Below are 15,096 nucleotides of genomic sequence, written 5' to 3' on the forward strand. Positions count from 1 at the left end.
TTTCACAGCGCTCGTGTGCCGCTGCTGTGCGCATGCGCGCGGGACGTAAAACGCCGCTTTGAGGAATAAATAAGGGCAGGGAAACCGAACCGCAATGGGACAACTCTTATCTCGCTCCAATTCTGCCTAAAAATACCCCGAAATGGGTTTTAACCTTGACGGGGTGTCATTAGAAGGTTTTTAGAGGGCTTTGGGTATCTGTTTGGCTACTGAAAGGGACTGAGAAAGTTTGTAAGGAAACGAACTTCAGAGACGGTCATGGAGGATTTCGGTTCGGCGCTGGAGAAGAACGTGGCGGATCTGAACGTGATGGACGTGTACGACATCGCCGCGGTCGTGGGCCAGGAGTTCGAGCGCATTATCGATCAGTACGGATGCGAGGCTCTGTCCCTACTCATGCCCAAAGTGGTCCGTGTGCTGGAGATCCTGGAGGTCCTGGTGAGCCGCAACAGCATCAGTCCAGAGACCGAGGAGCTGCGTCTGGAGCTGGACCGACTGCGGCTGGAGCGGATGGAGCGGCTGGAGAAGGACAGGAAACATAAGAAGGTGCTTCCACAGACGACAATATCTACTGACCTCATCTCAGTAACCAGCTCGTTCATTTAACTGTTTTACTCACACTAGGATTGCACAGAATCAAACAGACAGGTGACTAGTTTAATGTGCATCGCTTTTCAGTGACGACACAACATACTGTATATATACAACTATTCGAATTATTTAACATAAAAAAGTATGTACATTTTAATTTATAAATATTTTTTGTATTCAAATTAAATTACTATCTATCTATCCATTATTTTATATATAAAACTATAAATGTATTCAATAATAAATATATTAAAGTGCATAATTGCGCATAAATATTTCATTTTTATTGAATATTATTTTAATTATATATGTGATTTAATTAGATTAAAACACAATAACTTGACTGCTCTAATGTAAAATGTAGATACATTGTTTTTTTTAAAGAAGTTTCTTCTGCTCATCAAGGTTGCAAATATTTAATCAAAAGTACAGTAAAAACAGTAATATTGTGAAATATGATTGCAATTTCAAACAACTGTTTTCTGTATTAATTTACTTTAAAGTGTAATATATTCCTAAGATGCAAAGCTGTATTCTCAGCATTATTACTCCAGTCTTCTGTGTCACGTGATCCTTCAGAAAACTTTTTTTTTTTTACCTGTGATGCTTGTTTTTTCAGGATTTTATTCATAATAGATTTGATTCAAAATATAAATATTTTCTAAAAATACAAGTCTTTACTGTCACTTTTTTAAAACCAGTTTAACAGATCCTTACTGAATGTATTCTGCATTTTTTCTTCTACTTTTAGTACGTATGAACGTATGTACATTGTTTGCCAATGGTGTTTCAGAACAAAGCAGTGCATGCATGGGGATTTTTTAAGTTCCTGTCTGGTACAGGAAATGATGTAATAATGTAACATCATGTCCACTGGGACAGTGAGCAAATCTGCAACAAATCCTAATCTTATGATGCTGATGTAAATGTACTAAAGTAGTACTATAATACAGTGTGGGGGGTCAGATTCTACTCTGCTGATACTATGGTAGCTTGAAGCTTACTGAATGATTGCAATATTGTTATAGTATATGTTTATTTACATGCTACTTCAAGAAAAAGAAGCATCCTGTGGCTTTACCATAGTACATGCCTGTGGTATTGTAGCACATGAGAATCTCACACAAATGTAAGAATGGAGTAAAAACATGAGTATGTGAACATAAGCAGAGTTATGAATGCAGCTTTTGTCCGTGTCTTTCTGTGAAGATGTTATTATGCTCCTGCTTTGTGTGTTTTTGCTGATTGTTTCAGACGTTACGTAACTCCAGTGAAGGTCAGCGTGTTAAATATACACTCGTGTATGTTTTGTGAGCCGCTCCTGAGACGTGTGAGTGTGTGTGTGTGTGTGTGAACAGGAGCTGGAGCTTGTGGAGGATGTGTGGAGAGGAGAAGCCCAGGATCTTCTGTCCCAGATCGCACAGCTGCAGGAGGAAAACAAAACGCTGCTCAACAACCTGTCCGTCAAAGAGTGTCCAATGACGGAAGAGGATATACAGAAACAGGAAGGTAGTCTTAAAGCTCAGGGTTTGGAAAAAGAGGGCTTTGTGTCAGCCTTACACTGTCTGGAAAACAATATTCTAATATATATATATATTATATATTATATATTCTAATTAGATGGAATGCAACTTTATTTGATGGCCAAAACAATATATTTACACAAAATTGGTTTACAAATTTCCGAGGTTTTAAAAGCTCTGTGGTTACACAGGGTATCTTAAAAAGTCTTAATTCACTCTTTCACAAATGAAGGCTTTAAAAAATCTTAAATCATAAAGTCATGGCATTAAATTTTGCATGCATAAAATAGAATAAATATCTTGCTCTGTATTTTAATCTCTAAACATTCCAACAGATATATTAACTTGAGATGCTAAACAAAGATATAAAGTCTTGTTTTCTGAGAAACTGAACAAAATTAACTGAGTTTATGGTTCAAATAAGAACGTGAATGTGACTTGTTCCCTTTGAATTAAGTGAGCACTTACTTTGATGATTTTGATCACTTTCACAGAAGACAAGACTTCTTACCTGATGTCATTTCATTTCGCTTCTCAAGTAATTAATCTTAAACTTTTGAACATGAATCTTGAACTCAAAAGTAAGAATTTTATTCACTTTTTCTTAAAAAGTCTTAAATTTACTTTCAAAAATCCAGCAGAAATGCTGTTAAGTGAACATCACTCACATGAGACATACTGAGGTCATGTAATAACAATGTATCATACTAAGAATGTCTAATGCTGTTTCACTTTGCATTTTTTATGTACTGCATTTGTTCGATTTGGAACATAGCAGCATGCTGTTTTCCCAGCATGCCTGTTCTGGAAACAAAAGCAAACACGTGTGATCATGCGCATAGAAATTCTCATGCATTCTTTCAGCTGTTTAGGAACTGACACAGAGGCCACACAAAGCGTCCCTTCTCCATGTGAGTGAAGACGAGCCATGAGCAGCACAGAGACTCCACAGTGCCTCTGACACACACTCGCTCGCAGAACAGTGTCCCTCTCAGTCCTGCTGGACGAGTCGGATTCAGTGTTTACACAAACATTCCAGCACCACTCTCAATGCTGATGTTAAGAGAAAATAAGTTTTTGTATACATTATTTATTTGTGTATACTGTGTATATTTATTATGTATATATAAATACACACACATACAGTATATATATATTTTTTTTAAATATTTACATGTATTTACATGTCTCTATGTATATTCATATAATTTATATTGTATATAACTATATTAATTGTACACCCGTAACATTTTTCTGAAATGTATACATGCATGTGTGTATTTATATGTCCATAATAAATATACACATTACACATAAGTAAACAAAATTTTATTTGAATGCTATATATATATATATATACAGTACTTTGTAAAAGTTTTTGTTGTTTTAGTGTGAGGGAGGAATTACATTTTTTTTTTTAAGGTAATATAGCTTAAGTTGTATATAACTGTAAATATTCCTTGAAAACATGTGACATTAAATTTCTAGGTCATGACAAACGTGAAGTGTGTCAGTGGTTGTGTGTCAGATTCTCCGCACGGACACACATCTATTTTAGGAGCAGCAACATGGGCTCTCAGTCAGGAAGTTATCTGCTTACAGTGACTGTCAGACTTCTTATGTCTGTCCTTATTTCCATTGACCTGTCCCATGCAAAACAAAAGCCTCACCCTGAAACCTCCTGCACGCTAATGTGTCGAGCACATCAAAAATTTCCAATATGTTATTTATTATAAATTAACTGACCTCGCTTTGGTTGGGTTAATAACTAGAAGCTAGATTGCTAACTGTCTTTATTGAAATAACTGGCAATAAACAGAAAATAACTCAACAACTGCTGTTGTTCTGTAGCATATGCAGCAAAAATATCTAAGATAAATTGGCGGTTTATACTTAAACCAATCAGCGAGCTCGAATAGTGGAAGCATAGTTACAGTTTAATATTTATTTTTTGTTATTTAATTATATATGAAAATATGTTATTATGTTATGACTTAGACATTTTTACATATATTAAAAATATTATTATTTTAATAGTAATTGGTGGCCCACAGGTTGAAAAGCACTGCTCTATGTAATAAATGATGCTGCATGTGTGGATTTTGTTTATGTGATGCCAGGCATGACCGAGAGGGAACGGCAGGTGATGAAGAAGCTGAAGGAAGTTGTAGATAAACAGCGAGACGAGATCCGTGCCAAAGACCGCGAGCTGACGCTCAAAAACGAGGACATTGAAGCGGTAAAGAGCCATGTTCTTCCTGAGCTAATCTTGATGTTAGCAGCAGTCAATGCACAGACATATCTCAATGAAGCAAGATGAAGAGATCTCGAAAGTCTTCATTAAAACTTATGCTGAAAAAGGTTTAATGTGGCACAAATGGTGTTTCTCCCAGCTCCAGCAGCAGTTGAACCGGCTGATGAAGATCAACCATGACCTGAGGCATAAGATCACGGTGGTGGAGGCCCAGGGTAAAGCGCTGATCGAGCAGAAGGTGGAGCTGGAGGCGTCTGGGCAGGCGCGGCAGCAGGAGATGGGCAACCTGCGACAGGAAGTGGCCCGTCTGAAGGAGCGCCTTAAAGAGCAGGGCAAGACCAGCACTGAGACGGAGGAGCCTGTAGGACCACCTTCACCTGCACAGGTAGATGAATGTAGACAAGTGCTGCATTGATTGTGTTGGTTTCTCACACGTTTAGAAACTCATGAACTCTCTGAGAAAATAGAATATGAAGTTTTCCATTGCATCTTTGCTTAATTCCAATGCACTGAGACTGCAGCATCCAGTCATTTCTATATCTGTTTAGAGGAAGGAAGTGTGATCTAAAGTGTCAGGATCTTCACATGGTGTCCATAATGAGTCACAGTCTCACAGAGGAAACAAGGATGAGAATAAAAATCAGTGGACTGTTTATATGGCTTTGTATGCAAGTTGTATGTAATTGTGAACTTTTGAGGTTAATTGAATATGTTTAACATTGTTAAATTCAGTGCAGTGCACACATTTACTTCATATAATGTTTAAATGGATTGTTTGTAAGTTAATGACAGTTAAAAACATATGGACTGGTACATTTGTTCAAAAGTATTTGCATTAGTCTTTGTATGATTTAATTTAATTATTATCAGAGCTTACCACCTTGATATGAAATATCACAAGTGAAAAAGCGAAGGAATTTGTGTGCACTGTATTTATTTACACTACCTTTCAAAGTTTTTTTTTTCTTGAAGAAGAAGAAATTAATACTTTTATTCACACTCAGCAAGGATGCATTAAATTGATCAAAACGGACAGTGAAGACATTTATAATGTTACACAAGATTTCTAATTCAAGTAAGTGCTTTATATTCATCAAAATATAAAAAAAAAATCAGTTTTCACAAAAATATGAAGCAGCACAGATGGTTTCAACATTGATTTGATAATAATAAGAAATGTTTATTGAGCAGAAAATCTGCATATTAGAATGATTTCTGAAGGATCGTGTGACACTGAAGACTGGAGGAATGATGCTGAAATTTCAGCTTTGCATCACAGGAATAAACTATATTTTATAATATAAAAATTATTTTTGATTTGCAATAATATTTTACAGTATTACTGTGTTCATTGTATTTTTTAATGAAATAAATTCAGCCATGGTGAGAAAAATACTTACCATCCTCAAACTTTTGAACGGTAGTGTATCTTTTTAATAGAAAAGTGTAATCAAATTAAAAATTTTAGATGAATCACATTAACAGAAAAAAAGTTATAGCTTTAATCTTTTTTTTGAATCTCTAATGTGAGAGATGCATGGAAAAAAAACTGTTCACTAAAGCAAACTTTCCCGATAAAATGTTGGTTGCAATTTGCAATCCACATGTCTGTGAACACAGTCGTCTAAAGCAGCCCCGACCTGGGGTCAGGATTTAGCTTCTGAGCTCCTCGCTGGGGGCCTGGAGACAGAGGAAGTTCCCCTCCATTTCATCCCCCACACCGGGCCCCCAGGAGCCCTGACAGATGATGATGAGGAGGAGAAGGACGATGAGGAGGCTGCGTTTTTATTGGTAACCCTATAGGGGCAGCTTCTAAGGATAGCATGGAGTGGAAACTAACACCTGACTCGTATCTGCATCTGTTTGCACGAGTCACGCTAGGGCAACAACAACCCTGCAGAGTGTGTGACTGCTTCTGTGCACTAATGACTTCAGTCCTTTACACAGGTACACTCTCGCTGGGAAGAGTGTCGACCGGTTAAAGTCTTTCATTGTTAAAGCAGCCTGCGTGTGTGCAAGTGTATGTGCTGAATGCAAACCATGTGACTGAATCAAATGTTAACTCATAATCATAATCATATGATGATGGATCATAAAAGCTAAATAAAGCACCACTCATATACTGTTGTACATTAACAGCAGTGAAATCATAGGCTAGTTGCATAAACTTAGCCACCATGTTAAGACTGTCTAAAGAAGTAGTTGCCTAAGGATAATCAATACAAATAAGACCGATTTATGATAGTTTATGCAGCTGACCCTAGGTGATTTTTGTGTTGTTTTGTGGATGCTCTGATAATGAAACTGTTTGTGCGACTTAAGTTTTAACCTCCTCTGCAGCCAGTTTCTCAATGTAAAAGCTAGTGTGAATGACTGTAAGTGTTCCTGTCATCCACCAGGAGGCGATGTGTGATGACGACATGTCCTCTCTAGATCCAAATGACCCGAACCGCCCGCGATTTACCCTGCAAGAGCTGCGAGACGTCCTGCATGAGCGCAATGAGCTGAAAGCTAAAGTCTTCATGCTGCAAGAGGAAATCGCATATTACAAAAGGTCAACCATCTTAATACTTAACGTTAAGTTAACATCAGTCATATCTCTTTAAAATGTACAAAATAATAGTTTAATAAGTATATGAAATGTATACATTCATGAAATATATTACTGTTATACTTTTTAATAACACTGTATCTATGAAAGCTTGTTTTTGCTCGGAATAAAAATATAGAAAAGGTATATGCAATTTTCTGAGAAAAATGTGAGAATAGTGTGACACAAATTCACAATCGCCAGAAAAAAGAATTGGGAGATATACATTCACAATCACAAGAAAAATTCAGAATTGAGATAAAAAGTCTCTTTTTAAAGTCTTTTTACTTTTTATTCCATGGCAGAAACTAAAGAAACTGAATTTAAACTCAGAATTTCCCGAAAATTGATAAAAATATCCCAGTTGTGAGTTGTACACTTGCAATTGCGAGAAGAATAATTATGAGTCCCAATTGCCTTTTTTACTTTTTATTTTATGGCAGAAACAAAAAACTGATTTCTGAAATGTAAACTCAGAATTCAGAGAAAAAAGACAGACTTGTTAGTGAGATGTAAACTTAGAACGTGGAGAGAAAAAAAAATCTAAATTGTCATATGAAATCGCAATTGTGAGAAAAATCTGAAATTTGAACTGCTGACTTATGTTTTGATCGCGTTTGCAGTGACGAACAGGAAGAGGAATCAGGCCCGCCGCTCCCAGACCCGTCTCCTACCCTCCGGCCAAGCTCACGCTCCAACTTTCAGCCCGAGTCGGGGATTAAACGACTGTGCGTACTGCTACAAGAGCCAATCATGTACACACACACTTATATTACAAACATTTAGGGCCAAATTTTCTAAACTGTGCAAATAAGCATGCGAGCACAATTCCATAAAAGCACTGATGGGAGTGGAAAGTTCTGTGGGTGATTAACTGACAATGCACAAAATAAAGAACACAAATGCAGTCAGATCATTTCCACAATGCAAGTTACCAAGAGCAGTGCAGACAAACAGAGTCAATGATAGTAAGGTGTGTGTAATTACTTACAATACAGGTGCAAAACCAATAAGAAATGCTTTTTTGGGTAGTAAATAAAGGCACAAACAGCAGTAAATTAACTAGCACAAACCTTAGTGAATCATGTTGCATGATTTATTTAAATACTCTCCTCCCATAAATTTAGTGCCTGAAAGGAATACTCCTCCAAATGCATATGCTCAAAAGCAGGTCAGCTGCAAAAATGACTGTTCACGCCTTTCCAGCTCTTATTTTTTCCCTACGTGTCTTTAGTAAACCCGAACCGCAGTGTTTAAAGCCATATGCGTTGGCTGTTAGTAAATCTGGCCCTGATTCTTCAAAATCAGCACAATTTGACCCCTTTGCATCAAGAGTGCAAATATGTTACCCAAAAATGTTTTAATGTATTTATGAATTCTGAATGTTAAGGTGTGCATTTATTCAAAGCAACTTGCATTGCAGTCCAAGTATGCATTTTATCAGAGCATGCATTTCCCTGGGAATTTTGAGCTTAAGAAAACACAAGCTAAAGAAACACAAGACCAATGAAAAACAGTTACATACTGACTAAACTACAGCTCTGTAGCTTTAGAGTTTTATGACATGTTATGACACATGTTGGCATCCATGTACCCGTGTTTTACTAAAATCTTAAGGCATGATCATCATTAATAATGCCATGTGCATCTGAAATGCAAGACTAAGCAGTGAAGCAGTCTGATACTACAGGTGGTTCTGGGTGTATCTTCTCTTTGCTCAACTCTTCATATCTGTGCCTCTTTGTAACAGGATCTTCACAGCCATTATGCCGATGGTGGCAGCTGGGTTGATTTCAGATGACCCCACTTTACAGCCAATCAGACGACTTATTTCCCTTGTACGACCTTTTGGTGGTTCACCTTTGTGTTCTTTGCTGTTTTAACACTTTATCCTCCCTGCATGTGATGGAGCTGCATGGCCCCCTCATCTCACCCCCCCCCCACCCCCATTAGAGTCACTGACTGTAAAAGAGCACATTCTGATTGGCTGATTGTGGGGCTATCTGTGCGACCAATCACTAAGAGGATCGTTAAAATCAGCCAGTCAGAATCAAGTTCCCGCTCACTCCTCTAACACTCAGGCTACGCAGTAACAACTACGTAACATTGTTTCTATGTACTAGCGACCAAAGAGTGCTTTATAGAGGCGTAGGGAGAATAAACGCTTGGTTATTACTGCTTGTATGAGCTGAAATGTGTCATGCAAGAGCACAGATACACACACAGCAAACATTTGTGGGATGCTTTTTGTAACTTTAGACCTGGACAGACAATAATGAGACTGTAGGAATGAGGTTATGGTACAGTAGTTTGAAATATGTAGCTCCTATTTCATGCCAAAAGAAAAAAGTAATAAAGGGGAAAAATGTATTTATATATAATACTACATATAAATACATATATAATGCATTTATATATACATTGCAATATATGTATTTTAATTATAGTTTTTTTTGCATTCTTCATTAAACTGGCAATAAAAGTACAAAGTAATTGTAAACACGCGTGTGTGTATAATGTATATATGTATGTCTTTTGACATTTTTATGAGAATAAACGGTAATTGAAGCAATTCAAACTAACTGCAAAATGGGGGGAAAAATGCATATATATATATATATATATATATATATGAAATGTTTGCTTTCAAAAAAAAATTTAAGGTACAGTGTTGAAATTTTTTTATTTATATTTTATTTTATATTAGAATTAATACAAATTTGAATTGTATATTACAAAAAAAAAAATTAAAAAAAAAAAAAAAAAAAAAGGGAAAGGGAAACAATGCAAAAAAAAAATTATTTTTTTTATTTTGGTGTGATATGTTATTTCTTTGTGCAGTCAGTGTAGTGTAGCAATAAACTGTGCATTATTATCAATAGAAAATAACACTTAATGTTCCTGAGTGCTCAAAAGTGACATAGGGAACATAACCCATCAACTCCAAAATGTTTATGAAACAATGTAGTTGAATAAACATCATTTACAAACACATTCATGCATGAAAATGCAAATCAGTCTTGCTGATGCCCTGTCTTACATTCACAGGTTTAGCTTCTTTTCCCGCGACAAAACCCGGGGCTCTCAGAGGAGGATGCCGCAGTTAGGTGACGGCTTCGGCTCGTGGGCGGGGAAAGATGATGTGGACACAGAACAGGCCCAGGAGGCACTACAGCACATGTAACGAACACAACGCTCCACTAACCGCTAACCTGCACCATGTGATGCTCCCTTTCAGAGTCACTTTCACAGCACAACCTCCGCTCGCCGATGAGACAAGAGCTCACAAAGGGAACATGGGGGACAGGCCGTTTAGACTTACTGATAGATTGTGGCCCTCACCTTCACCCAAAGATACTGTGAGGGAGTTTTATGTGCCTGTTTTGTTAGATAGTTAGACATTTTATTGCTATTGCAAACGACAACTTTAAGTAGATGACTCGGACGAATAGACCTCAGACATTATTCTGAGAAGATGCCTTCAGTAAATAAGATACATATCTATTTTTAATTCAAATTGAATTATGATTGAATATATGCACATGGCTGAAGAACAAATGTGAGATTTAAATTTTCGGTTGCTACGCCCAGGCCAGAGATTGTCTGAAAAGGATGGTGGCATTATATGTTGAATTATGTTTTTTGAAATTGCACAGTAGCCTGATTCTTTTGGCACACAGAATTTAAAGGAATATCAAGTATTCTTTCTATTGACATCCTTTATGACATGCTGTGTTATCACAGAAAAAAACATTAACTTGTCCCTCAGTTTGTAACAGCAAACATTATATTTCCAGTAATGTACTTGATATGGAGGTGTATGTGGCAAAACATTAAGATCTGAGAAATGTGCCTCTCAAAAAAACCTTTTATTAACTCTCATGTTTTTGCAGTGCAGTGAATTGTGTTTTGTAGGAAGATTATACTTTACCATTTAATGTAATTTAAAAACAGTAATATTGTGAAATATTAGTGTTTTCTATTTGAACATTATAAAATGTCATTTTTTTTCTGCGTGATCAAAGCTGACTTTTCAGTATCATCAATTCAGGCTTCAGTGTCACATGCTCCTTCAGAAATCATTATATGCTGTTCAAAAAAACAAAACAAAAAACGTATCAATGTTGAAAAATATTCAAATTTTTGTGTAAAAAGTGATCAATTTATTTTTCTGTATATTTGATGGGTTGAAACTTCAAAAGAACAGCATTTATTTGAAATAGAAGCATTATAAATGACTTGATTGTCTTTTTTGATTAATTGAATCCTTTTAAAAAAAATCTTGCTGACCCTAAAATGTAAAAAACGTTATTGTATTTACATATCAAAACTGTGTGTATTTTAATATTTCTCCCATTGTATTGCCCCATATACTTCTATTGTACATACGTTATCACATGATTTGTAAAAAAAAAAAAATGTTTACAAACTGAGTGGCAAGTCGGATGCATTTTCGGTGGTAACTGACAGCATGTCAGGTTCTGAATTTAAGTCCTTAAACCCTGTAATCATGAAACAAAGCTTTACGTGCATCATCAAGTGTGTCTACAGCACATTAAAGCAGAACAATATTAATAATCCATAGTTTACCATTGGCAACTGAAGTATCTATCACATGGACAAATGTCCTTCACCAGCAGTTTTGCATTGCTTGAATGGTGCTTCCACTGGCAATAATAGAAGGTGTGAGTGAAAGCATGGAAATGTGTGGCTGTGTTAAAGTGTGTTGATAAAGGCAGCTTTGTAAGCTAGAAAAACACATGCCTGTGGGCCTTAAATCATTTGTTGAACAGCTAGTACCCCACTCAACTGAGAATGTTATCCAGCAACGAGAACTGGATCAAATGTATCATTATGAAGGATTATGCATAACTCATCTCATCGTGTATTAAACTATTTTATACCATGTACTGTAAGAAACTTCTGCTCTTCATTTTAAACCACTTGAGACATTGAAACGTTATTTGTAAGATAAAAATGTATTCGAAAATACAGAAAAAAAGTGTTATATTGTGAAATTTTACCATTTAAAATTTTAATGTATTTTGAAATGTAATTCATTCCTGTGATCAAAGCTCTATTTTCAGCATAATTACTCAAATCATTCTAATATACTGATTTTCTGCTCAAGAAACATTTCTGATCATCAATGTTGAAAGTGTTTTTTTTTGTGGAAACCATTTTTTCAGGTTTCTTTGGTGAATAGAAATTTTATGAGAACAGCATTAATCTGAAATGTCGATACCATCACTTTTGATTTACTGAATGCATCCTTGCTGAAAAATGATCTTATCCACTTCAAGCTTTATTGTTTAGATAAACTTTTATTTCAAACTAAATTCACATCAGTGTAAAAAAAAAAAAAATTCTAGAATAAGACAAGAAAGTCTTGTATGCAAAGCTTCATTCTCGATCTTTGTAAGAGTCTCTGTGTCTTCTGTCTTCCTTTCTGTTGGAGTCTCTCTCTCGGCTTCGGTCCCGGTGGTGTTTCAAGTCTCTTTTCTCTTTGTAGTAACCTCTATCATTCCCTCGATCCCAGTCGCTTTTCCTCTCCCGCCATCGTCCGTGTTCCCGATCTTGTTCTTGGTCTCTTTGTCTTTCCTCCCTCGCACTTGAGGCATCCCATCTATCCGCTGATCTGTTCTGGGGCATCATGGATGTCAGATTGATGGGCTTTCGGAAAGGTCTATCCCTGCCTCCGAACCTCAGCTGACCCGATTCCTTTTTGCCCCCTTGGCCTCCTCCAAGTCGCCTTGGAATCCAGCCTTGGAGCGTCCGCTCTTGTTCAAAGTCCACAAAGAGCTCGTATTGGTCCACCACCAGCTTGTTAGCGTCTCTCCAGGCTCTCTTCACCGAACGCTCCTCCTTGTACTCGATGAAGGCATAACACTTGGAGAAACCTGTCACGATGTCCCGGACCAGACGGACCCTGCGGATGTCTCCAAATTTGGAGAAGACTTCCTGGAGCTTGTCCTCAGACGTCTGTGGATTCAGGCGCGCCACGAACAGTGTCAGGTGAGGGTCACCAGTCACACCCTTGTTAGGCTTGTAGCGGGCCATCATGGCCCTCCAGACGGCTTTGTCGTGGGGCTCCACATCTGTGCCATCGATGCTGCCCGCTTTGAGAGGGTCATAAACCGTCGCCACAGGACTCCACTCACTCATCATCTGAGGGTGGAGAGTTATGGTTACAATTCATAGATTACATAATTCATGCAATATCGAATTACTAAAAAAAATTACTACATTTAAACGTTTCTAGTTAACAATTTAAAATGATTTATGCAATTTAAAAAAAATTATAATACTTCTATTTAAAGGTTTGTAGATTACAAATAATTTTATTTATGTACAATAATTTATGCAATTAACACATGCAAAATGTTTCCTAAACTATATTAAGTTACTAATAAATTACTGGAAAATGTTAACTATATATATATATTAGTTAACGTTTTTCAGGAACTTTTACATTTTTTGCATGCAAAACCCAGTTTGTCAAAACACAAAAAACACTATTAGAAAAATAATATATATATTGTATATGATTTTAATTCATGCATGTGAAATCCAGTTCCTATAGAAATAGGTAGATAAAAATAAATTAAATAAATAAATATATTTGATGTATATGATTTTTGTTCATGTAGAATCCAGTTCTTAAAGAAATGGTAAACTCAAAAAAGACTTACATCAATTTAAATAATGTGTATTATTTTGCATTTTGTTGTTTTTTACATAAAAAATATATAATAAATTTAGAATAATATATGCATAATTCATGCATTTTATAAAAATAAAAAAGTTAACATTCATGATCAGAGTATTGAACAAACTTGATTCAAAAACTCAAAACATTCTTGAGCAAATACAGTTCAAAATTTTCTTTAGAAAGAATTATTATTTTTCATATTTATATTAAATAAATTCTATAAATATTTTATTTTTAAAATAAGAAATCATATTCTCCCACCATGATTCTTCAGTCTATTTATAAAATCATAGAATTGATAAGAATAATAAAGTATATTTGTAATCCAATGTAAAATAGACATAGCCTTTATTACCATATAGAATGTATTATCTGCCTCGTTCTGGGACAAAAACATCACATCAGCTCACAAAATGAAGTTGTTTCAAAAACTCGACTGATGTTGTGGAGCAAAATCATGTTATAAAATTGTTTTAAATTGTTTGGGACGTTCCGCTTTTTAATTGTACGTTAGTTGCAGATAGTTTTACTATGTGATTGTATAGATTTAATTAAAAAAAACGTTTGTTTTGTAACAAAATATATTAGTCTAGACGATTCCCTGGGTTTTAGGATTCTGCTTTTATATTCGTTACCAAACCAAGGTTAACGTAGCTGACTTTATCCAGTCATTTAAAATCCAATAGAAGCTATCACGAAGAAATCGCTTGCTGTACAATTTTAATTTAATGACTCGAACTCATATGCTTTGAATTCATGAACACTAAGCATTCCGGTTTTTATATCTATATATTGAATAATCTGACATAACATCTTAAAAGCACGAAAACAAACCTTGTGTGCGCGTCTTCTAAAACTGTCCGTGTGGAAACTGGCTGTGCTGCTCGACAGGCCGTGCTCGCGTCTCTGACGTCATCCGGTTTACCGCGCAATCCACTGCGTCACTCTGTGTGTGTTTAAATAAATCAATAAGCCCCAAAAAGCCGTGGTTTACAGTGAATTTACAAAAACGATAGTTCCGGTCCTAGATTCGGATTGGTTGAGCCGCATTCGAAGGTTTTGTAAATTACTCCACAAACCAGAGCCATTGAGAAACAACCACAACCGTTTCTGAGGAACTAAATTGTTTGGCGGAAGAATAATGTTTTTATTAATATCATTATTATTATTATTTTTGCTTTGTTTTATTTTGTGAAACCTTGCTAAATATATGGAATAACCTATAATAGCAGTAAGCCCTGTGAATCCGAAAATATATAACAGATAAAATAAAGTGCAATGATATTAATATAAACCGTATTCTTCCGCCAAACAATGTAGCTCCAACCATATATATATATATATATATATATATATATATATATATATATATACAGGGGCGGATCTAGAAAAATATTGATGGGGTGGCGAGAAGGGGGGCAGGAAT

The 15,096-nt window shown here is 35.9% G+C and overlaps 2 protein-coding genes across 6 annotated transcripts; one reads left to right on the forward strand and one right to left on the reverse strand.

Moving 5' to 3' along the window:
• Window positions 1-23: 23 nt before the first annotated feature.
• LOC127966246 (RILP-like protein 1) lies at window positions 24-11,866 on the forward strand. 4 transcript variants are annotated; one of them, XM_052567112.1, is made up of 9 exons: window positions 24-546; window positions 1,950-2,100; window positions 4,235-4,353; window positions 4,508-4,753; window positions 5,989-6,159; window positions 6,768-6,922; window positions 7,582-7,686; window positions 8,709-8,796; window positions 10,007-10,154. In XM_052567112.1, the coding sequence occupies exons 1-9, from the start codon at window positions 259-261 to the stop codon at window positions 10,010-10,012; spliced, it is 1,329 nt and encodes a 442-aa protein (XP_052423072.1). In that variant the 5' UTR covers window positions 24-258; the 3' UTR covers window positions 10,013-10,154. The 4 variants fall into 4 exon arrangements, with proteins under 4 accessions (XP_052423072.1, XP_052423071.1, XP_052423074.1 ...); XM_052567111.1 differs by lacking the exon at window positions 8,709-8,796 and having other exon boundaries at window positions 26-546; window positions 10,007-11,866; XM_052567114.1 differs by lacking the exon at window positions 5,989-6,159 and having other exon boundaries at window positions 29-546.
• Window positions 11,867-12,262: 396 nt separating this feature from the next.
• Window positions 12,263-14,723, reverse strand: LOC127966247 (U11/U12 small nuclear ribonucleoprotein 35 kDa protein-like). Of its 2 annotated transcripts, none has more exons than XM_052567116.1 (2): window positions 14,505-14,723; window positions 12,263-13,126 (listed from the first exon to the last, which is right to left on the reverse strand). In XM_052567116.1, the coding sequence occupies exon 2, from the start codon at window positions 13,124-13,126 to the stop codon at window positions 12,362-12,364; it is 765 nt and encodes a 254-aa protein (XP_052423076.1). In that variant the 5' UTR covers window positions 14,505-14,723; the 3' UTR covers window positions 12,263-12,361. The 2 variants fall into 2 exon arrangements, with proteins under 2 accessions (XP_052423076.1, XP_052423075.1); XM_052567115.1 differs by lacking the exon at window positions 14,505-14,723 and adding an exon at window positions 14,026-14,226.
• Window positions 14,724-15,096: the final 373 nt, after the last annotated feature.

The sequence above is a fragment of the Carassius gibelio genome, chromosome B10 (genome assembly GCF_023724105.1).
Source record: "Carassius gibelio isolate Cgi1373 ecotype wild population from Czech Republic chromosome B10, carGib1.2-hapl.c, whole genome shotgun sequence".
Taxonomy (NCBI): Eukaryota; Metazoa; Chordata; class Actinopteri; order Cypriniformes; family Cyprinidae; genus Carassius; species Carassius gibelio.

Bases quoted from the DNA above. Each gene is read 5' to 3' on its own strand.
- LOC127966246 (XM_052567111.1), top strand. From the start codon at position 259: ATGGAGGATTTCGGTTCGGCGCTGGAGAAGAACGTGGCGGATCTGAAC. The intron at 6,160-6,767 runs GTAACCCTATAG...GTCATCCACCAG, and splicing joins AGGAGGCTGCGTTTTTATTG to GAGGCGATGTGTGATGACGA. The intron at 7,687-10,006 runs GTGCGTACTGCT...TTACATTCACAG, and splicing joins GAGTCGGGGATTAAACGACT to GTTTAGCTTCTTTTCCCGCG.
- LOC127966247 (XM_052567115.1), bottom strand. From the start codon at position 14,067: ATGTTTTTGTCCCAGAACGAGGCAGATAATACATTCTATATG. The intron at 13,127-14,025 runs GTAATAAAGGCT...CTCCACCCTCAG, and splicing joins CAGATAATACATTCTATATG to ATGATGAGTGAGTGGAGTCC.